The sequence below is a fragment of the Pseudorca crassidens genome, chromosome 3 (assembly GCF_039906515.1).
Source record: "Pseudorca crassidens isolate mPseCra1 chromosome 3, mPseCra1.hap1, whole genome shotgun sequence".
NCBI lineage: Eukaryota > Metazoa > Chordata > Mammalia > Artiodactyla > Delphinidae > Pseudorca > Pseudorca crassidens.
This window is the reverse complement of record NC_090298.1, coordinates 145,189,431-145,213,818: the sequence shown is the minus strand read 5'-3', so window position 1 is coordinate 145,213,818 and position 24,388 is coordinate 145,189,431. Positions and strand designations below refer to the sequence as shown.

The 24,388-nt window shown below is 50.8% G+C and overlaps 1 protein-coding gene across 5 annotated transcripts in view; it reads right to left on the bottom strand.

The window, feature by feature from the left end:
* Window positions 1–24,156, bottom strand: part of SH3PXD2B (SH3 and PX domains 2B) — a 118,511-nt gene extending 94,355 nt beyond the window's left edge. For 4 of the 5 annotated variants that reach the window (XM_067732850.1, XM_067732851.1, XM_067732849.1 and 1 more), the window contains exon 1: window positions 23,907–24,156. In XM_067732850.1, the coding sequence (XP_067588951.1) occupies window positions 23,907–23,981 (75 nt within the window). In that variant the 5' untranslated portion in view covers window positions 23,982–24,156. The remainder of the gene's footprint in view (window positions 1–23,906) is intronic. The other variant, XM_067732848.1, reaches the window with a different exon arrangement.
* Between the last annotated feature and the right edge of the window lie 232 nt (window positions 24,157–24,388).

Sequence of the window (24,388 nt, the reverse complement as noted above, 5' to 3'; positions counted from 1 at the left end):
CCACGCCACGGTGCTTGGGGTCGAGGTGGGTAGATGACTGGGTCTTGGTCTCCCCCAAATCCTCGCGAGCTTGCAGGCCAGGCTAATAGCTCCCACGTTGTCCTAGAGAGGGGTAGAGGCGCAGAAGTGCAGTGACTTGCCTGAGGTCACAGGCTACACAGTGCAGAGCAAGGACTCTGACCCAGGTTACCTCTGACCCTGACGGCCTTGCTGCACCAGGGAATCACGCCCCCACCCAGTAGCTGGGCCACCGTTGGACCAACGAGATGGCTGCTCATTTTTCTACCTCTTCCTCAGAGCCTGCTGGGAGGCTTTTGAGTTTAGGGCTTAAGAGGGCCTGGATTCACCCTCTGCCTCCATCTCAACTAGCTGCATGGTATTGGGAAAGCAGCTTTACCTCTCTGCGACACAGCTTCCTGCTCCGTAAAAAACGGGGATCGTTACAGTGTGATGATTAAATGAGAAAATGCATGGAGAGTGCTGGGCTTGGGGCCTGGCGCACGGTAAATGTTCCATGAAGAGAAGCTATCATCCTCCTCCTCACTTTGAGCTAAACACAGGGACATAAAGCTGAGGGGACCTCGCCCCTGCTCGTTGTCTCTACAGGTGAGCCCCTCCTGCAGCCCACCCTCCAGTCCCCATCTGTCCCCATCTCCCCCCCGGCGCTGCCTCTTCCACTGTCTTCTCCAGGCCCCAGGGGGGTGCAGAGGGACTGTCCCTCCAGGGCCTGGGAACACAGGTCCAGCTCACCTGAGTCTGGGGCACAGGTCTCCCAGCTGCTGGGTGAGTCAGGGCCCTGATCCCTCCCCGTTGGTGTCTGGGGGGGGAGACCCTGCCACCTCCCACCCCAACCCTTGGGCCTCAGCCTGAGTGCAGGGGAGCAAATGCTAGGCCACCACACATGTGAGCCTGCTTGGTGCCGGGGCTCTAGCAGCCCTGGCCTTCCCTCCTCTACCTGGGGGTGAGGACCATCCCAGGGAGTCCCAGGTCAGTCTGACTTGCCAGGAGCTGCCATAAAGAGGGTCAAAAATCCCACCTGTTCATAGATGGAATTAGGTGTCATGTAGCCTGGGCCACAGTGACCCCTGTCCTCTGAGGACCACCCTGTCCCAGGGCCTCCAGAGGCCACTTTTCTTCAACTTAGACTGCTTTTGGAAGACAGAAAAGAAAAGAGCCCCCTGGCAGATGCCAAAAGTTCATCTGTGGACCCCACCTCCAGGAGAAGCACCACTTGTTTCATCTCACAGCCACAGCTGACTGGTCCAGGCATGGTCAGTTTCTCGGGAACCTGAAATCAGACCTGAATATATCAGCTCCATCCGAGAGGATGCTCCTGCAGCCTGAGCCACCTCCAGTTTGTGACAGACATTTGGTCTGCAGAGAGGGACGAACGAAGGAGAGGCAGAGAAAGGAGAGGCAGGGAGAGCCCTGCCTGGCTCCCGTCCGCACTCTAGCTCCTGCCTCTCGGGCCCACCTGCCCACCCAGGGCCGCTATGACGCAGGGGACTGGCCTTCTAGTTAATTTCCCTCTTAGCATGAAGAAGGTTTGTGCGCCACTAAAGGAATTCTGTGATACAGGGGAAAGTTCAGGCATTATCTCAGGTAAAAGAACAGTCTAAAACAACAATCTAATCTCAAAAAAATTATGTATACAGTATATAAGTGTATGTGCGTGCTTGTGTATATTTCATTTGTGTATTACGGTGAAGGCCCACTTAATGAACACAGAACCAGGGGAAATGAGGGCTGGGGTCCTGTGAGCCTCTGATCACAACATTTTCATCCAAAGATCAATACACAGCCTTGCTGTACGTTTCTGTTTAATGACACCTTATTTAATGTATATTGTTGATTCATTAAGCTTGAACTCATGGCCAGTGGCACTGTAACTCATGCCTGAACGAAGCTTACCTAACACCTCCAAAAGACACGTCACACTTAGGAACACTGGACGGCCCTTCAGCACTAGGTTTGAGGCCATGTTAAACAGCGAAATGACCAAAAAAAGCACGAGATGTATACAATGTGGCAATAAAGAGACCATGAAAAAGACACTTGTTCAGAGTATAAGAGCTGGAACAAGAAGGCAGAGGTTGCCTCGTTCAACCCCAGCTGGGGAAATGCACCTCAGGCCACACGGTTTTTGCGGCCACGCACATGCCCACATCTGCAAGCGATCGGGAAAACACTACAAGTACTGATGCTGGATTAGAAATAAATTTTAGCAAGTAGGCAAATTCCCAAATATGGAACCGGCAAATAATGTGGATGGACTATATTGTATATGAAGTGTGTGTGTATGTCTATAAACCACTGATATATACATACATATATATATATACATATATATATATAAACATGTATATATATGGTTTGCTCTGGGTTGGTAGGAATATGTTAAGACTTTAAAAATTCTCTTCTTGAAGCTTTCTTGTATTCTCCAGATTTTCTACTGTGTATTTTCTTTTATAATCAGAACAAAAATGTCACTTTCCTAGGAGAACAGGAAGAAATGTGTCTCTGACACACTCTCTCGTCTGGAACACCAAGGTTGAACCCCATCTTCCCTCACTATCTCGGCTCAGTCCTAGGGCCGTTCCTCTGGAACATCCTTCCAGATCACGGAGCACCTCCTGGGTGCAGGTACAGCCGATGACAGAGGTGGGAGTGTGGGATGGGAGGAAGCTGGGAGTTGGCAGAGGGTGTCTTAGCCCTGACCTCACTCTAAGTTCGGGAAAGTCTTTTGCCCCTTTGAGCCTTTGTGTTCTCTGAAAGATGGGGATAAGGACACTCATCCTTCCTACCTCACAGGCAAAGATCGAATGAGGTATTTTTTTACAGCTCCAGAAATGGAATCTGTGTTGGTTAGAATCTCCGCTTGTGGCTGGGATTTGAGGGAGAATGTTCCACAAATGCTTCCTAACTCCTCCACAGTCACCTCCTTTGGCAGGTCCAACTCAGCCCAATGGAGTGTGGGCTCCCAGTGCCTGGAGGGATCCCACTAGACACAAAGAAATTTATGTTCCATTTCTAAGGTCAGGTCACCCATGAATAAAGATTTCAAACAGAACAAAGCTTAGAGGGCCTTGGACAACAGCTGGAGCCAGGCCTGGGCATGGCTACGTAACAGAAACAGGCGAGCTCCAGGCAGCTCTGCTTAACTGACATGCCTTATCCCTGCAGACCCACTGGCCCACACCTCTGCCCATGGCCGCAACTCTTGGAAAGGCCCCAGAACTCCATCGATATGCCATCCCCAGGGCAGGATGATATGAAACAGCTGTTGCCCCACCTCCGGAGCACTGTGATCTCATATGCTTTCATCACGTGAACTAGAGAACATGAGAAGGTGTTTTTGCCCAGTGAATAAGATCCCCGAGGCACGGGGGAATGTCCTCCAATCTCACTTTGCTTTGCAAATCTCTATGGTGGGGTTTCTAGGGCTGGCAAAGAATCTGGTTGTAATTCCCCGCTGATATTAATTAGAAGGGGTGTGGCTTCTGCACTAGTCACATGACAAAGTGATTACATTTTGATCTGGGTTGCAGTGGCCAGAGGTTTAAATCTGGGGGAGGGTCTGGTCCAAGCGCTTTTCAAAGTGACGGTCCTTAGATCACTGTCTCAACGTATGCAGGAGCTCGGGCACACCGGCTGGTTTTAGGTGATTCAGGGCTCGGCACTAAACTGCAGGGAATCCCATAGTGAGAAAGTTAGTCTCTGCCATTCCCTTCCGGCCCTGACTGGCTCAGAAAGTTGGCAATAGCAGCTTTTCAACACCCCTTCCAACACTTGCTGGTCTCATTTCCTGAAGAAGGGACAGAAGACCTCACGGCAGGCAACGCTTGCCAAGAACTTTAACACACTGATTTTCTTCTTCCTTTCTATTTAGTTTCCTTCTATTTCTAGCGAGGGCTGCTGGTTTTCCATTTATGGTGGACAGCTAAAGTTTCCCTTTAAAAATAATTGAAGTAAAAAAGTGAGTCACTTTGAAGAATACTGAATTAAGAATATGTAGTACAGGGGGTTTGTGGCTATGCCAAACATTGTGATGGTGCCGGTAGGATGATCAACAATGAGGGCGGTGCTGTTTTAGTGAACTCCTTGCCATTCTCGCTCTGTCTGGGGCTCTGTTGTTTACAGGCCAACAAGCCCACATTTCTCAAGCTGGAAGCCCTCTCCTGGCTCTACAGTGCTGGTGGGGAACCTGGAATGACCTGGGAGACCAAAGAAAACACCTAAAGAGAGGGCACCAGTGGGACAGAGAGTTGGGGCTGTTTTCCTGCAAGGGCTGTGAGAAAGGAACATCAGCAAGACAGAGATCCGTGCTCCATTAGCAATGTCTGCCCTGGGCACCTGGGACTGGGAGGATGTGTACGGCACACATCCCTGATTCTAGAGCAACCCCTCCATTTAACAAAGGGACCGAGGGGGGCTTCCCTGGTGGCGCAGTGGTTGAGAATCTGCCTGCTAATGCAGGGGACATGGGTTCGAGCCTTGGTCTGGGAGGATCCCACATGCCGCGGAGCAACTAGGCCCGTGAGCCACCACTACTGAGCCTGCGCGTCCGGAGCCTGTGCTCCGCAACAAGAGAGGCCGCGATAGTGAGAGGCCCGCGCACCGCGATGAAGAGTGGCCCCTGCTTGCTGCAACTAGAGAAAGCCCTCGCACAGAAACGAAGACCCAACACAGCAAAAATAAATAAATAAATAAACTCCTACCCCCAACATCTTAAAAAAAAAAAAAAGCATCTCCCTGCGAAGCCCTTCCTGACTCCTGACACTCACTACACCTTGTCTCGTCCTGTTTAAAAACAAAACAAACAAACAAACAAAGGAACCGAGGGGTGTAGCGACTTACTAAGGGTTCCACTCTTAGCTATGGACTCTTCCCACTTCCACGGCAGTATCCAAATTTCCTTGCAAGCTCCTCATGCCCCTCTGGGCCTCCTGCACAACGACTCCCCCAGAGGACTTTAAATCTGGAGAGTTCTTAGGTGATTAGGCCAGCGGTCAAACTGTCCTGCAAGAAGCCCCAGGCTCCTGGTGAGGTGGGTCGGGCTCTGGGTTCTCCATCCTGGTTTCCACGAGGCACTCCCACTTTTAGCTCTTCTATATATGGAAGAGGGTGTAAACTGGCAGCCTGCAGGCCCAATCGCCAGACCTTGTGGGTCCGCGCTGCCACAAGGCAACCATCAGTGGAGACTTTAGACAGGGCCTGGGCTCCTCCATTGCCCACAGTCCTCCTTCGCCTGCTTCAGGCTGACAGCTGGGGGTTCCAAGACTTTAAAATATACAAAAACCCTGCTCTAGACCGTCCCTCATTTTATAGTTGGGGTTACGAGGTCAGAGAGGGGAAGGGACTTGCCAAGGCCACACAGCGTGCAAGGAGGAGAGCTGGAACCAGACCTAGGGCTCCTCTTGGGAGGTGCTGAGGATGTCGGAGTTCCACTCCAGAATGCTGTTTCTCAGACCTGAGAAACAGCAGAGCCCTTTTTAGCCAGAGGGAGGAAAAACTCTTGTCTCTCACGCAGCACACTGAGGGGCTATGGCTTCTGCCCACGGATCACACAGTTTCTGCAGCAAGTCCTCAGCCCAGGATAACTAAAGCTGTCCTGCACTGCAGCCAGAGCAACCTTCATTAAATACAAAAACACGTGCAGCCCTGAAATCAAGCAGCAGCATTAGTTTCGAGATCTAGATGAACCCACTCCTTGCAGAGAGGGCTCCTGGGAATATGTCTGAGGGAGTCCAAGAGTCTATAAACCCTGGTTTAAGAAACCAGCTTTAAAAGGTAAGTGTGACCTCCCCGGCCACCCCAATAAAGCTCCCACACTGGCTGGGTTTCTGGGAGCAGCTTGGTAATGAATGGCTGGGCTCCAGATCCACCTCGTTGGCTATCTGCTGCCCAGGCTTAAGGTGGAGGACACAGTCTGGGGCGGGGGTGGGTGGGGGTAGGAGGGAGGGAGGGAGGGAGAGAAAGAGAGAAGGGTGGAGGAGAGTGGGAGAGAGCAAGGAGAGGGGGGAGAGTGAGGAGAGGGCAGAGGCAGTTGGATGGGCTCCACCGGCTTAACTAATGGGAAACATGATTCTGCTGTCCCCGTGGAGACCACACGTTCCCTTTGGTTCCGATCTGTCAGCTCTCTCCAGCTGTCTGCCCAGCATCTGGCCTATGTAGGTCAGCACTCCCAACCTCTTTTTGGAATTGCAACACCCACAGTGTATTTGATTTCCTAACACCCAGAGCAGCATCGCCACCGGAAGTGCTGAGGAACGCATATTTATCTTTTTAAAGAAGGTACATTAAGTTTAATCCTGAGAAATGCCGCCTGAGTGTCATGTCAGAGTGAGGCAGGACCAGGATGAGTGGCGGGAGGGCCGAGATAAGATCAGCAACCACGCTGGGGAACCCGCTGCTATGCGCTGGCCCTGTGCAAGGTGCTTTACCAACATCCTGTCAATCATCATGAAACACCTGGTGGGACGGGGGGTCCGCCCTCAGGTTGGGGAGGTGGAAACCCAGGATGCCACCATGCCTGAGGTCACGCAGTTGGGAAGTAAGCGACTTCAGTTCCAAGCCCAGCTCCTTCAGCCTCTGAAGTCCCTTCTCCTCCTTCCAGACCCCCAAGGCCAGGCCTTGGCTCTCCTGGTCCCAGGCCAGAGCTTTCCTGTCCCAAGTCAGCATCAGGAATCACCAAGCTCAGGCGCCAGAGCAAGTGACACTCTGGGGGTGGCCGGCTGCCAATTTTTCTCTTTTCAATTAAGCGATTGCTTGGAATAGGGCCCAAAGACAAGTGCTCGTGGTGTGAGTGGCAGAGAAGATGCTTTTTGTCCCCAGCCCACTCAGGTGGGTGGTGGAGCTGAGGTCTCAGACTGTACCTGGGGGCAGAGGGGTGCCAGGCCAGGAGGTGGGAGACAGGGTCGGTCTCTCTAAAGCACAAATTGAATCGTGTCTCTCCTCTGCTTCAAACATCTCAGTTCGTTCATTCATTCATTCAGCAAATACAGAAAAGGGCACCTACTGTGTACCAGGCTCCCTTCCGAGGGCTGGGGATATGGCCGTGAACGAGGAAGACAGAAGTCCCTGTCCACCTGGAGCTTTCAGCCTAGTGGAGGAAGACAACAAAGGCATGTCGGGGCACCTGGCCAGGTGCTCCCTTGCCTCTGGTCCTTGCACCTGCCACTGCCTCTGGAGGGAGGATCTTCTCTCCCTTCACCTTTGTAGCAACTCTTCACTTCCTAGGTGTCAGCTTAGAGGCTGCCTCCTCTTGGAAGCCTTACTGGAGACCCCCAGTCTGGGTCTGGCCTCCTTTCTCTGGGTTCCCACAGCCACTAGGGCTGCCGTCACTCAGCACACATTCCTCTGGGTGTGCTGTTCTGTTCACGTGACTGTCACCCCACTCCCCTGGGAGCCCTCAAGGGACAGGGGCCAGGTCTGTCTCATTCACCACAATCTTTCCAGTGCCTGGTGACACTGGGCTCTCAGGAACTGCCTGGTGGGAGACCAACAGGCGGACAGACAGACAAAAAGCCAAGACAGGGCCACACGGTCATAAATCAAGGTGACCTCACTCAAGGCTCTCTGAGTCTGGGGTAACAATGCTCTTGGAATGGCTGAGTGAACAGCTCAACTGCCAAGGGTGCTGGAAACAGAACCAGCTTTGTTACAGAGAAGAATGCAGGCACAGGGCCCAGCCCTGGGAGAGAAGTCCACGTCTCACCCCAAGACCTCTCTGGACAGGAGATGGAGAAAAAGAGAACAGCGCAGGAGCAATTCCAACTGCAGGTGGAGGCAGCATCCCATACCATTTGAGAGTCAGGGCAGCCCGAGGGAATTCTTAGGAGGTGATGGAATTATGCTGCATCCTGTTTCGGGCGGTGGTTACGAGAACCTACGCATGTATAAAAGCTCATGGAATGCTATACCAAAAAAGGGAATTTTCCTGCACACATGTAAGTCAAAAATTAAAAATAAAAATCACTCCTTAGTGTCATTAAAAAAAAAAAAAAAGATAGACACTGGCTTTAGGGTACCCAGGTATGATTCTCGGCTCTACAGCTTAAAGCTGCTGTGGGACTTTACAAGTCATTTCATGGCCCCGAGCCTCTATTTTCTCATCTGTAAAATGGAGAGAATAGTCGTACCTACTTTATAGGGTTGGCTAAGGATTCAACAGGCTAATGCAGGACAGGAGCTTGGCACATGGCCTGACTTACAGGAAGCTTTGAGTGCAATCACTGATAACCCCATTACAGAGGTGAGGCGCTGGTGGCTCAGGCCGGCCAACTCAAATCTTTTGAGGTGAACTAAGTGAAAGGGAAAAGTCACGAATGTCACTCTGTGAAATCCAATCAACAGCCTCTCCCTGGAGCCCATCCTTCCATGACTGCCGGAGCCTCATCCAGATGGCAAGCAGCATGACCCACTTGCAGGGCCGGCCGGGTGCAGCACCTCCGTTCTTCTAGATGGAGACACGGAGCTGGTGGAAACACTTGCTGGACTGGGTGTGCAGCGCCAGCCCGGGCCTCTGGCTGCCAACTCACAGCCTTGCACACATCTGGCCCGAAGCGGCACGGGGAGCTTTCCACTGGCAAGCAGAGGTGCTGGCAGCTGGAGCCAGGTTCGGCCGAAACCAACCTGAAGGCTAGCTTTCTAGGAAAGCCTCCAAGGCAGGCACTGAGGCCTCGTGGAGATCTCCGAGGCTGCCAGGCCTCAGAGGAGCCCGGGGCAATGCAGGAAATGGAGCCGAGAGAGGGCCTCTCCTGTGTTAGCAGGGTTGCCTAGGGGGAGAACTGGGCGGCCAACGAGAGCACCCACTATGTGCAAGGCACACAGGCAGTAGGAATAAAGCTGTCTGAGTAATGAAAAAGAATCAAAATGAGCCACGTTTACTGGGCTGATTGGGCACTATGCTAAGTCCTTCATTTATGTTACGTCACGGGATGTGGTGACACTGGCTCAGATGAGGTCACACAGCCAGCATGTGGCAGAGCTAAGATCTAAACCAGGGCCATGGGGGACTTCCCTGGTGGTCCAGTGGTTAAGACTCTGTGCTTCCACTGCAGGGGGAACGGTTTGATCCCTGGTCGGGGAACTAAGATACCACATGCCACGTGGCGTGGCCAAAAAAATAAAGTAAAATAAACCAGGGCTGTGGGACATGGTGAAAAAAGCCTGACATATGTGGTCAGATGGGTCTTGGTTCACACCTAAAGGGCCCAGCACAGTGCCTGGCACACAGTAGGTACTCAACAGAAAAGACAGTAGTAGAGTCTTCTCATAGGCCACAGGCCCCATAAGGAGCGCTTTACAGCTGCTGTTGGAGCACAGAGGGGATGAGGGCTAATTCTGTTGGTGGTACCTAGAGAGGCTTTCCAGATGAAAAAACAACTGCTCTGGATCTTGAGGGATGCATAGGAGTTCTCCAGCTGAGGACCAATACTAATGAGCACTTGTGAAATCCCCAGCACTCTGCTCTCAGGAACCCTATGGAGTGAAGCTTACTATCCATCCCATTTCACACCATAGTAAACTGATGTTCAAAGGGGTCAGAGGGCTGGTCCAAAGCCACACAGCTGTTTATGGAGGATGCCAGAATTTGAACCCAGGTTTGTTTGACTCCAGAATGCCCCTTCCAGTCCCCCAACCAAAGCCAAAGACACAGCAGAAGAAAACTGCAGAAGCTGACTGTCTAAACCAGAACAAGAAATGTGGGGTCCCACAGGCAGCGTCTCGGGGAGTTTTGGGCTACAGCTGCCAGCTCCTGGGCGAGGAAGCCCAAGAGAATGCTGCGAACTCGCTAGCCACACCATGTGGAACAGGCAGCCCAGTCTCAAGACAGCAGCAATGCAAATAGCACAGACTTTCAGTTGGATTGACCTGGGTTCCAATCCTGGCTACACCACTTCCTTGAGCAAGCTACTTAGGAGCCTCAGTTTCCCCATTTGGTAAATGGGGATGCTAATACAGTCAGCCCTTGGCACCCAAGGATTCAACCAAGCTCAGATTAAAAAAAAAAAAATTCCAGAAAGTTCTAAAAAGCAAAACTTGAATTTGCTGTGACCCAGCAACTACTTACATAGCATTTACATTGTACTTACAGCTACCTACATAGCATTTACATTGTATTAGGTATTATAAGTAACCTAGAGATGATTTAAAGTATTGGAGAGGATGCGCAAAGGTTATATGCAAATACGACACCATTATATACTAGGGACTTGAGCATCTGTGGATTTTGGTATCCATAAGAGGCCTTGGAACGAATCCCCCGTGGATACCAGGGGATGACTGGAATAGTATTACCTGTCCCTCAGGGCTGTTGTAAAGTGTAAATGGGATAATGTCTGTAAGATACCTGGTACAGTGGTGGCCCTTTACCCCCTTCCATGCAAAAGTAAGTTCCTCAGGCCCAAATCAAACCCAGATCATTAGGTTGAACTAAGTGAAGTTGCCACTTGTTAAGTCAAAAATTGACAATTTCATATGGCTCAACCTAGTAGCATCCCAAGGGGTTATAATATTATATCTGTGTCCACTGGACTAGACTGAGAATTAGTTACTTTTCTCTTGAGTGTTTACTATGTGTCGGGAACTCCTCCATTTACAGATGAAGATACTGAGGTTCTGAGAGCTTAAGAGACGTACCCTAAATAGCACTGGTAGAAAGTGACGAAGCCAGGATTTACACCCAGGTCTGGCTGCCTCCAAAGCCTGTGCCTTAACTACTATGATACAGTGCTCAGTCTGGTGTCAGTGGGGGGTCATCACAAGGAATCCAATTCTGAGTCAGCTGAAGGATAACATCAATGGTCATCATCCTAGAATCACGGGACCCAGGGATTGAGGGAGCCCAAGAAGTTATGGTTTCATTCAAGGAACACACTTGGCACCTGTCCTTAGACTATGAGGGATTCAGGGGCTGGTGGGAGAGGAGGAGACGAGTCAACACAGTCATATCCAATGGATGAGCACCACGATGGGCTTGGTCCACTAGGAACCTCAGCATCAAAGCTGAGTGCCCTGGTTGGGTGACAGGCAGAAAGGGGTCAATTAGGATTTCTAGGATACTCCCTAAACAGCTGTCCCCTCCATATAAATGCAGCTTCATCTTCCTGTCCCACTGGGCTTGGGGACATGAAGAAAGAGGAGAAAAGAACTAGATGAGAACATAGAGGGACTGAGCTCTCAAACGCTGGGGACAGCCATCTATTGGTATCAGAAGGGGAGTAGGGATTCCTCCACCAGATAAAGTAGGGGGGCTGCAGAAGTGGGTTCCAAACTTTGTACAGCCAAGTAGCTAGCCCCTTCTCCCACATGAAATCGTATGTGGTCCTGACGGTCAGGTTCTGTGGGTTCCCTGGCCACCCCTGTACCCATGCCCTGCTGGGCTCCTCATCTGGCAGAGACTATTCCTCCCAGCCTTGATGTGAATCCCTATGTGGACTTCTCTGCCAGCTTCCTGCGCTTCATACACAAGTCTATGAGACAGGAAAAAAGGGAAAAGGGAAGCAGGGTCCCCTCTTTCTCCCTCTCTCCAGGAAGCTTTCCTGACTCTGCTGTCCTACACTGTCCTCTCCTCTCTAGAGAAACCTGGGATAATACATAAACATATAATACAATGTAAAACAATGTAACGGCTCACAACCACCAATGGTCTTGATGTGTTTCCTATAAAGCTACACTGTATTACTGTTTCCACCCAGCAGTGGTGGAAAGTAAGACCCAGCATGTGAAGTAACCTGTTCCACAGAGTTGGTAATAAAGTCTGATGGCAGAGGCTGAGGTCTTAACAAGCATCCACATTTCTACCACCAGAGACGAAGCTTTGGTTATACTTCTTCCCAGACCCTTTTTCTATATGTTGAAGTAGTTTATGAAATTAAGATCACATTGTATATACATGATCTTTTTCACCTGTGTTACATGGTGAGCATTTCCCCATTTCATTAAAAATTCTCTCAGCAAAAATTATAAAGGATCCTTAGTGGTCCATTTATTTAATCATGCCTCCAATGATAAACATTTTCAGTATTATTTTAATTACCACACTGCTAAATATCCAAATATACAAATCTTTGGGGAAGACTGCTTTTAAATCTTAGGGGGGTGCATCCTGGACTAGTCCATTTAGAGTATGTTTCTCAAGGTGTGGTCATTCCAGATGACCTGTGTCACATCATTCGAGGTTGCTTATTAAAAAAGCGCATCAAGGGCTTCCCTGGTGGCGCAGTGGTTGAGAGTCCGCCTGCCGATGCAGGGGACGCGGGTTCGTGCCCCGGTCCGGGAGGATCCCACGTGCCGCAGAGCGGCTGGGCCCGTGAGCCATGGCTGCTGAGCCTGCGCGTCCGGAGCCTGTGCTCCGCAACGGGAGAGGCCCACGTACCGCAAAAAAAAAAAAAAAAAAAAAGCACATCACTGGTCAGGGAACGGTAAAGATGATGATGGTAAAGATAATATAACACTAACAGGTAACTATTCATTCAGTACTTTTATGTGTCAGGCACTGCTTTAAACCCTTTACATAAAATAACCCACAGTAGGTACTATTCTTACCCTCAATTTACAGATGAAGAAACTGAGGCACAGAGAAGTTAAGTCACTTACTAAGGTCACACACTCTGCTGGTCACCGGCAGAGGCAGGTCAAATCCATGCTTAACTTCCAAGTCCAAACTCTGAAACTTCTACCCAGAAGTTTTTCACCTTTTTTTGTGTGCCACGGAGCCCTCTGGCAATCTGATGAAATCTATGGTCCGCTTCTCAAAATGATTTAAAAATGACTAAATTAAAGCATATAGCATTCCAAATGAAATACTGAATTGTAATAAAAATGTTTCAAAAAATAAAATTATGAACATATGTACACTTTTATTAATGCAATAAATAACAAAATCCAGCAGTGGGTCGAATAACATCACAGTTCTGAAGCAGTGATGAGGATAAATGCAACAACTGTAAAGTGACGTGAAAATATCTGTGAATTTCTACTGGTGACAAAGTCACAGGTATTACTAATATCACTGAGGGTCGCTGCCTTCATTCATAATGGAAGGCAGTGCTAAATTGCTATTGGAGGTTAGTGAGAATAAAGATGTACTCTTCCCCCTTCCAAGTTCAAGGACCCTCCGAATTCCACCCATATTAAAAACTCTGCCAGTTGGCTTTCCCTGTTCCAGAGCACCCACCTCCTCTTGACCCCAGCTCAGAGCGCCACCTCTCTGGTGCAGCAGGGAATGGGGAATGGGCAGTCCAGGCCTCAGACCCCTGCCCTGTCCCCAGAGCCCTACTGCAGGCCCCACCACAGCCCTTATGCCGTGGTGACGTGTTCCAAACAGATGGTGACCTCTATAAGGACAAAGGCTGCCTGGTCATCTCAGCCTCTCTTCAGCTTGGGACCAGGCCTAGCCCAGGGCAGACAACAAACACACATCTGTGCAACTGACTGGCAGCCAATGGTGGCCCGAAGCCACAGGCTGCTGATTCACACCTTGGCTGGGGAGGAGGAAATGCTGACGCCACTGAGTGGGTTTCTGGCTTTCTTTGCCAGTGCAGTAGGCAGGGGGTCCATGCAATTCTGCTTAATTAAGCAGAGTAGAAAATACTCTTGTTATGTGCTTTAAGGCAACGTTTCCCTTCAAATCTAGGGGGAGAGTTGACTATACCCTTCTTTATATTCAATGATAGGCAGCAGAGCCGAGTGTCATCCTGGGCAAAGTACTTTATCTTTCAAAGTCTCAGTTTCCACATTTGTGAAATGGGCTAATAACAGTACCTATGTAGCAGACATCTGTTGTTTCCACCTGTCCAGGCTCCATGCCCCCTTCTTCCAGCAACAGTGCTCTGAATCTCCTACAACTATTGGCAATTTCAGTGGGACTGTGGATCACAGTATCCTGCCCTTGCCTGACCAAAGGATGGTCAGGTGATTTGGCTGGGCCAATCAGATTCTCTCCTCCTAGAACTGGACTCTTGAGTGGCCAAAGGGACTGAGGGATGGAGCAGGTGCCTGCTTCTGGTGATGCTCTGATGCCCACAAGCAGTTTCAACTCCTTGTCCTTTCTGTGACTGGGGGCTGAGCCAAGTTCTGCCAGAGCCATCTTTCCAATACATTTCCTATGGCTTAAGTTCATTAGGTTCATTTCTGTCACTTGCAGCCCAAGAATCCTAATACTCCTTACCTCACAGAACTGCTGCTCAGATCCAGCGACACAAAGCATGAAAAGCCTGGAGCGTACAGTAAGCACTCAAATAAACGATAGCTATTCAATAATAATAACAACAATAAATGATTGTTAAGTCTTGAGAACAAAATGAATTTGGAGTTATTTAATCCCTCCCAAATTTCAGAATTCCTACTGGCTATCATAGACCTCTTTAATATTTCCCATCCCTCCCTCCCTCTCTAACTTTATCTTCACTGTCTGCACAGTCCTCCTGTGGACAGGTGCTCTCTCTCTCCCAGGTCTGTCTGTGTCTGCCCCCTCCATTCTCCTGTGAAAGGTGCTCCCCCAGCCCATCAAGCCGGGGGAGTGCCCCTGAGTCCCAGCTCCTCCCAACCACTTCCATCTTGGATACCTCTGATCCTGAGTCCTGGCCACCCAGCCACGTGTGTTTGCGTGTGTGTGGGGGGAAGGCGTGGCCTTCTTGAGGGTAGAGTCTATGCTTTCTTATGTATGTATGTATGTATGTATTTATTTATGCCACACCACGTGGCTTGTGGGATTTTAGGTCCTCCACCAGGCTTGGCCCAGTCAGAAGCCCCCAGATCCTTGGGGCCCCCAGCCACCTGTCAAGCTCCATCTCTATTACTCAAATCTCTCCTGCTTTTTTCAAACACGCCACATGCCAGGGTTTCAGCTTCCTTTCCCTCCTGTTCTGTCTGCCTAAAATTCCTTTACCCTTCTCTACTTGACAGCATCCCTCCCATGCTTTGTGACCAGCCCTGGGTCACCTGCACTGCGTTGCCTTCTCCAAGTCCAACTTCCCCCAAACCCTAAGACACAGGCCCCTGCTCATTCCCAAGTTCCAGGCTAGCCCTGAAAGGCCATCTACCTGTCTCTCAGGACACTGACCTCCTTGAGGTCTGAATCCCCGCTTTGCATATCTGTGTATCATCCCTGTGCTCAAAGGTGCCTGGCCCCTAAAGGGACTTACCTTTGTTCAGTGGATTCTCAAGAAACATTATCAGTACTACAAAGTACGAAGGTTTCTTGGTTGTTGTTTTATTGAAAGTGGTAGTCTCCGCAGCATTACCAGATAAAGCACAGGATGCCCCAGGAAATGTGAATTTCAAATAAACAATGAATCATTTTTTAGTATAAGTAGGTCCCAAATATTACATGTTTATCTGAAATTCAGACTTCACTGGGCATCCTGTATTTTCATTTGGTAAATCTAACAGCCCTAAGTTTTGGGATGGCTGGGGAGACGCCTGCAAAAGCAGGCGGGAGAGCTCTGCACATGGGCGTGCGCACGCGCGCACACACACACACATGCACGACAGATGCACCTCTGGTCCCTTCTCCCTTCACCGTTTAAAGAAGGCCCCGGGCTTGGGCTCATCGCCCGCCTGCAGGCCTGCACCTGGGCCAGCACGTATGAGGAGAGAATGCCCTGTAGTTTGGATAATGGGGCAGCAGAAGGATGGCTTGCGGCAAGGCTCGGGCTTGCGGGCTCCTGGCAGAGTCCCTGAGGAATGAGCCACACCAGCCCCTGCCCACTGGCCCCCAGGCAGGAGACACCAGGCCTCCCAAGTCTATCACGTCAGCTTGTCCCCATGTCCTGGCAGGGGGCAGGGATGCCAGCTCTGCCACCCAGGATCTGGATGACCCCACTGGCAAGGGCTCTGTGAAAGGGACCACAGGGCCCCAGTTTCTGGGCAGTACCCCGGGCCAGGAAGCTGCAAGGACGGCTGCCCCAGCGGCATCCTCTCAGGCATTCCGCACAAAAGGTCATTTAATTTCCCCACCAAAGCTGCCCACTTCCCAGAGGAGAAGGCTCAGGGCCAACAGCGAGTGGATGACAGTAGGTCCCAAATATTACATGTTTCTCTGAAATTCAAACTTCAGACCAGAGCCCAGCTGCTGGGCGCAGAAGCCATGCTCACAACCCTCCGGCCACGCGGCCTACTGAAGAAGCCTCATCTTCTCTCCTTGGGCCAAGGGTGTTCATGCGTCATCACTTGCGCCCACCAGGCCGACAGGATGCTCATCTAGTGGCTCCCTTTCCTGCAGCTGCAGTGACCTGCAGCTGGCCTTGGCCTCCCAGGGTAAGGAGAAAACTGAGTCACACCAACCAAGACCGTTCACCCTATCAGAGCTCTTTCTCCAAGGAAAAAAGCACGCATGATTTGCAACAGGATATGAGTGTCCTAGATGAGAAGTAGTACCATGCATGGAGTGGTCCCCTAGGCCTTTTTTGGCAATGTGGTAACTCTGTCGCTTGCTGACGCCCGTGCACCTCAGGGTGGGTGACAAGCGGTTGGATGATCTGCCCAGGGGAGTGGGGCAACAACTCTAACCTGATTGACCTCAGGGTGCAGACTGCTGAACTCCGGCCTGCAAGTCTTTCCAACCTATTCAGATATAAGCACTACAGGAGGGAGGGCCAGGCCACTGAGCAAGGAGCATTTCAGCCAGAAAAGCGTCTGCTCAGGCCTTCCTCCCCTTGTGGTATTTTAAACTCATCTCTTGCTATTTCTTGGGCTGGAGGACTGGAAAGCCACATCCAGAGCCCTGGTTCCATGGCAGGAGTTGGGGGAGAGTCTCGGAGGCCAGCATCTGTCTGGGGAGGACAGGCTCTTGGAGGAGCTGGAGGATTCGGCTGCTTCAGGACAGGATGAAGTGGTGGGGATGTGGGAACCTGGCTGGAGCCGTCACGGTGTGGCACTGCTTCTCTTTTAAAATGAGCATTCACTGTTTTTATACTTTTACTAAAAACAGGAATACGTGTTCCCCACAGGACATTTGGAAAATAGAGAAATGCAATGCACAGATGAGCAAAAAAAAAAAAGTGACATATATTTTATCAGCTATGTTTCTGTGCTTTCACAGGCGCCTTCGCTTGTAACCAGGTGCGAGTCAGCCTGAGCACGTTGTTTTGCCAACAGCTTTTACTATTTCATATTCCCGTGACAGAAGATGGAATTTTTGCCAGCTCGATGGTATTCTAGCTCACGGATATAGTACGTTTCATTTATCTTGTTCTCTACAGATGGGTGTTTAAGTGGTCCCCAACGTCTACTATCATAAATGATACTATGTTTGTACACTCCTAATATAGCTCATAGTTATCGAGCCCTTACTCTATGCCAGGCCCATTTAATCCTCACGTCAGCCCTAAGAGATTGGAACTATCATTATTCCCATTTTACAGGTGAGGTAGAGAAAGGGTAAGTAATTTGTCTGGGGTCACACTGTTGGTAGGTGGCAGGGCAGGGATCTGAACGCATGCTGTTTGGTGTACTTTCCTTGCTTACCAGAAGCAAGGAATGGCCCAGGTTCCAAGTCTGAACTAAAGGGACATTCAAGTAACTCTTAAGATATGACAGCCCCACCCGCTTTGATCTTGAGACAACTGCAAGAGCCTAGAGTGTAAGAGCCCAGGCTGAGGAGGACCTGGCAGGTGAGGTGAGAGGCCTGGCTTCTTGCAACCATGGACCAGAGGGAACAGGATGGCACAGCGCAGGTGACAAGGTCCATCATTTTTCAGTCCGAAGAAAGCAAGAGCCATTAAAAAAAAACCGACCCGAGGGGGCTTAACGCCTACTGAGGGTACTACCTCTGTGTGACGCAGACAGGCTGCAGGACAAGAACCACCTGTAGAGGAGGTAGGCGGGCTCTGCGTTGCTCACGGGCCTGTCCCAGGGCAGCAGGGTGTTCTGCCTGGGGGCCCGGCACCCCAGAAATGCCTCATGAATGAAAAAGCATGGAAAACAAAGAGCAGGCCCCTAGGGCAGGAGGCAGGAGAGAGGCAGAGATGTGGAGCATGGCTATTACTATCGTTAATGCTAGTTTTCATGACTACCACTGATTGAGTGCCCTTTATACAGAAGGCATCAGCAGTGTGTGAGAGGTGCCCTATACCTGCAGGTAAGCGCTATTACTGGCCCCATTTTACAGACCCTTGGGGAGCTTGTCTGCAAGGTCACCCAGCCCAGGAGCTCATGAAGAGAACTCAAATCCAGTCCTTTCTTCATGCGGTAATGGTGCGTCCATAAGGAATGTGCTAGGAGCTGGCATTTATCCCTCGGCAGGAGGGATGGAGAATAGGTTGAATGCATACATCATCTAAACAAGCACACAATCATCTTAGAAGGGTGACACTGTCCTCATTTTCCAGATACAGAAACTAAGGCTGGGGGTTGAGTCAGTCACCCAAGACCATGCAGAACTTGAATGTTTGTCTCTGATACCCAAGTTCTTTCCACTCAAGTTTGTTGGCCTGCCATGCCATGTTTCTGCAAAACAGGGTGCCAGGATGGCTGGGATGCTGGGGGCAGCAGGGGATGGGGCAGGCTGGAAAACAGAACGCAGCTAATTTGGGCAGCACATTCAGTTTGTTCCAGACCACTGAGCCTGCCAGCCAGAGGTCTCCCACAGACTGAAACAAGAATGTTGATAATAATGCCTAATAAGGGCGTGACCCATCCTGCAAAAGTCAGCTGCTCAGAGGAGAGACCCGTTGCTCTTAGAGTCTGGCAGGTGGAGAGGGAGGTTTCAAGGCCAGCAGCACAGGGCCTGCCAACCCATCACTCCAGGGGCATCATCAACCCAGAGCTTCCCTGGGGTGAGAATGACTAAGGGTTGGTGGCAGCTTGTGCTTCATCAGTCCAGGCTGAGTGAATGAACAGTGAGATGAGGGAAGGGCCAGGATGGAGAAACTGGGGCCTGGAGGCTTAAATGATCCACCCAAGGTCACTTCGCTCAGGGGTGGGATCACAGGGCTGCCGCATACGCGTACGCCAATCCCCACGCTGCCACTCTTTGCTGTGTGACCTCAGGCATGTGCCTGTACTTCTCTGAGCCTCCAGTCTCAAGGGGAAAACGAGAACACTAGCGTAACTATCTGAAGTACCAGGATCCTGAGTGTATAAATAAATCCTATAAATGAACAGAAAACCAATAACTCAGTATACCAAAAAAAGGGGCAAAAGATAAAACGGGCAATTAATTCACAGCAGAGGAAACTCAAAAGGCTGACAAAGGTGTGAAAAGATACGTAACTTTACTAGCAAGCAGGGAAATGCAAACAAGCACTGCCATGAGATACTATTCCGTACCCACTAAAAAGTCTGACAATTCGGAGTGTTAGCGAGGAGCCAGAGCAAAGAGACCCCCAGACACTGCTCCCAGGGACGTTAAATGCACAGGTGAAAATGCACAAACCCCAAGAGCCAGCAATCTCGCCTCAGCTGTACGTGCAAGGAAGCAGCTACAAGAAAGTATCCTAAAAATCTCCTACAGGAGCTCGAATAGACAGGGGTATATTCATAAATGGAATATGAATCAGCAGTTAAAATGAACTGAAGCTACATGTACCAACATAGATCTCAAAAGTGGAATGTTTTGTAGCTTTAAAACTTTCCATACAAGATCTTGGGGACTGCTGAAAAGGTACAAACATTAAAAGGTACACGAGGCCTAGCTGGGAAGGGGCCTGATTGCCACAGGGCACAAGGGACCTTTTTGGGGGTGATGGAAATGTTATAAAACTGGATTGTGATGATGGCTGCACAGCTCCACACATTTATCTAAAGAAATCAGCCAATTGTACACTTACAATGGGTGAATTTATGGTATGTAAATCATACCTCAGTAAAGCTACTGAATAAAAAAATCATATCTGTTGGTCTATTTTTAAAATGTGCATGGGAATGACAAGCACCAAATGTAGGATATTGTTTTTATTTCAGGGGGAGTGACTGTTGGAGTGGGTGCACAGGGGGCTTTGCATGTGCAATATTTCATTTCTTACAAAATAAAAATGATTTGAAATGAATAGGGCAAAACGTAAAGATCTGACAGCTGGATGGTAGACTGACAGATATTTAACTTATCCTATGTATCTGTATACTTGAAATCGTGTATTAGTGTATTGGAAAAGTACCTATTTTAAAGGGCTGTTGTGATGACTAAATACACATAGAGAGCTTAATCCAGTGCCTAGCCCACAACAATGGATTAAATTTCAGCTGCTAAGATTACTGCTTCTATAACTACTTCTAGCATCTTGCTCTTCTTAACATCTAAAGATCTTAAGACAGAGCAAGCCAGTATTTCCTGGCCCCTGCTAAGGGAGACTTTTTTCTAACCCCAAGGCTTCTGTACCTCCCTCTCCAGTGCTGGAAATGGGGTGATCCAAAAAAACCCTGCAAAACCTACAGGGAGCACTTCCTCCTCCCCTCAAGCTGGAAGATAACCTAGCTGGGGAGGGTGTCCCAGGGTGTCACACTTGAAAGCCCCCTTTCCATTCATTTAGAAAGCCCTAGGCTCCACGGCAGGAAGATGCAGGCAGAGAAACGCCAACAGACAGAGTGCAGTGGCTCCAGGGAAGCTTTCTCCAGATGATAATACTGTTGATACTACTGTCAACAATGATCCCTACCCACCCATGGGGATCTCGGAGGCCCTGGGAGCTTCTGCCCCTGCATTCTCCAGATGTGGCCTATGGCTCTGCCCTTGGGCCCACTGATGACGTCTCTGCCCACAAGTGAAGGAGGCTGGGGCCAGGCGTGATGAAGATGCCGCCCTGATCATGGAGAAGATGCCATTTAAGGTGGAACAAGTGGCCCAGCCTTGATGGGCAGCCCTGAGCTCCTGGTGAAGCTCTCCAACGAGATCTACAGCACCTGTGACCTGTTCGCTCCCAGGCAACTGAGTGATGAGACAGGTGGAGGCTGAAGTAGCTGTAAATAGGGAGCAGGTGGTGGGAAGCCTCAGTAACTAACTTGTATGTTCTCATGCAGTGTTTGGGGCAGGGCGGTTAGAAGCCAGGGTGTGTGTGATTTCGCCCTCCTGGGGGACGTGTGTGGAGACATTTTTGGTTGTCACAATTAGGGAGGGGGATGCTTACTGGCACCTAGGGGGTAGAAACCAGAGATGCTGCTGAACATTCTACCATGCACAGGACAGCCCCTCACAACGAAGAACGATCTGGCCCAAAATATCAACACTGCTGAGGCTGAGAAATTCTGCCCTAGAGGGACGCAGCACTATTTACAATTTGCAGATTATAGAAGCAGTTCAGAGAGGTATATTGACCAGCTCAAGGTCACACAGCAGGAAGTGGCTGAGCCCAGGGCTGTCCAACTCCTCTGCTCATGCCATCTCTCCAGAGTGGCTGGGCCAACTTCAGAGAGGAGGATATACCAAATGGGAAAAAAGTCCAGACCCATGCCAATAGCTACCTCCATGCCCATTCTTTCTAGAGTGGCAGGGGCAGGTATGGTTTGGGAACAGGGGCAGGGGTCACTAGCAGTTGTTGATGGGTTTCCTGCCATCACAGCACTTAACTTTCTCTGTTCCTGTGGATGACTCAGGCTTCAGTTCAACCCATTGCCCCTATTCATCCGATGAAACCAGAAGGCTGGCTAGAAGGGAGGGGGCTCCCTTGCATCACAGGAGTGCCTAAACCCACATGCAGAAAAATAAATTCTTGGTGAAATCCCTCCTCATGTGACTTTGGCATGTTCCCAGTCAGAGTAACATGGATACCACAGGGCAGGGAGGCAGGCATCTGACGGTTATGGAATGTCAACCCTGTCAGTCACAAGATCCCTTCTCCTAGGAAGTGGGCACCATTACCCCCATTTTACAGATGAGGAAACTGAGGATCAGAGAGGCTACACAGCAAGCTGGGTGCCAAGATTTAAACCCAAATCCATGTTAATATTTAGAGACCTGTCTGAAGGAGCCCCTAAAAAGTGGTTGAAGGTTTACAGAGATGCCCCTCAAAGCTGCCGCACCTCCAGAAAACTGGCAGGGAGGGATCTAAACAGAATGAAAAGCCTCAGAGTGATCACAAATGATGGCAAAATTCTCAGTTTTTAAGAGGACTTTGCGTAGGGAAACTACGGGGTATGAAATCTGCAAAGTGGTGTGACCTGGTGGAATAACACTTTTTGGGGTCGAACATACTTGGATTTACATTCTTGTTCTGGCCCTGACTGTGACCTCATCTTTCTGAGCCTTAGTTTCCTCATCTGTCAAATGGGCTTAAGAACCTGTGCCTGATAGTCGTGTGATGAGAGAGGACAGGAGAGAGTGGATGATGATGCCCATTTCTTGGAGGCTGTATATATTCTGGTGCTCCCAGCTCACAGATGTGGTGGGAGGCAGCATGGGGAATTTCAGACTTCCTCCTGTCTGCCATGTTGGTAAAAACTGTCTTCATAGCAAAGAGGCAACTCAGTTATACACTCAACAGGCTCAAACAAGGAACCAAGATTTGGTAGCATTTGAAACAGTTAAAAAGAAAGGGGGTGCGGGGGAGACAATTTAGCCCAGCTCTGGAATCAAGGGAAACTTCACTCTATTTAAAGATGCCACAGGTCCAGGAAATAGCTTCCCACCGCCTGGCTAAGGCTTGAATAACTGGCTGCCCAGCCAATAACAATACAGGCTCACACAGCACACCCTTTCTCGTAGGGAGTGCAGAGTGGCTTCCCCCGCTATCTCCTTTCAGAATTGTATAGACTATTCGTGTAAGGCAGGTAGATCTGCTTTATAAGAACGAGCCTCTTAAGAAAAGAGATCCCAAGACGACTTGCAGGGAGGTCAAGGAGCTGAGTTTAGCCAGCCAACGCCCCTCGCTCTTTATTGTTCTATACTTCTTTGTTAGGATTTTTTTTCCCTCCCTCTTGCTCTTTTTTCCTTCCTGGTTAACTTCTCTGCAGCTAGGCGCTGCCACTGCTCCCTTCTCACCACCAGAGACACCATAGCCCCCTTCCCTCCTGCAGAGAGGCCTCCCCAAGGCCTCACCTGGGCCCAACACCACACAGCCCCATTACCCCTCTACCCAGAATCTCTGAGGTAGTCCAAGGGCCCCTTGAACCCACAGATTCAGCTCCTAGGCTGGTGTGGAACCCACTTCCCATCTGGCGGGTCACCATCTACCCCAGGTACACCTTCCAGAGGCAGGGAAAACCGAATGCAGCTCCTCCTTCTTCCAGAACCTGAAGCCTCCCTGAGCCTCAGCCCATCTGAGGGTCCCGTCTGCAAAATGAGGCTACTGGCCCATTTTTTCAAGTCCCCGCCAGCTCTAAACAAGATTCCCATTTTGCCAGGGAGATAACCAAGAGAAAACTTTCATACATTTTTAAACAGAAGTTATTGGAGAGAAGGGGCAGGGATCTTTTTCTTTTTTAAAAAAACTTTTTAATGGTGCAGGCACTCAAGGGATCCATTCTCAGAGATCTCTATCGCTCCGGCTGGCTCCTCCAAAAGGACGGAGCCAACTTGGGGATCCCTGCTGGGGCTACCTGTGGCTGGGCACTGCGGGTCTGAGCGCCTCCAGACAAGGAGGGACAGGACGGGCGGCCTGAGAACAGGCGCCTCTCTCTGTCTCTCTGTTCCCTACACCGGCCAGACTTTTCCACGGATGGGCAGGACGGGAGTTGGGGGGACAAGGAGCAGACGGAGAGGGGGAGAGGGGCGGCAAAAAGACAAGGGGGGGACGAGGCGGGAGGACACGGTGGAGGAGCGGAACAGGGCAAAAGAGAGGAGGGGGAGGGGGAGAGAGGGAGGAGCCGGGAGAGACCCGGGCCGCGCAGCAGCAGTGCCGAGAGGGGAGTGGAGGGGAGGTGGGGGAGAAAGAGCAGGAGGCAGAAGTTTTCAGAGCCGTGGGGGCTCTAGATCGCCCCCGTTGGGGCACGGGCTCAAGGGGGCGTGGGGGTCGCGCGGCACTCACATAATGCTTGTTGGGCACCCGCCGCTTCTGCACGTCCAGCACCTTCACCTCCACGATGCTGCGCCGCGGCGGCATGGCCTCTCCTCCGCGGGGCCGAGTGCGGGTGCGGGGAACGCGGGGTGTTGGGGCGCGCCACAGCGGGCCGGGAACAGCCGGCCGAGCGGGATCCGGGGGCCGAGCGGGATCCAGAGGCCGGTCCGAGCACGAGCCGCCGCCGCCGCCCTTCGCTCCGCGCGCCCTCCGGCCCCGCCGCCGCCCGCCCCCGGCCCGCCCCTCGGCCCGCCCTCCGCGTCGTTGGCCCGCCCCCCTTAAAGGGCCCGGCCCCCACGCCCGCCCCCGGAGCGCGGACCCGGCTGGCCCACGTCCGGCCTCGTCAGGGCCTTTGTCCCGGCGGCGAGCCCCCGCGGCTGGGGGAGGGGACGGGCGCGCATCCGCCTTGCGATCACTGATTGACCGGTGGATTCATTCCCGCACTCACTCCT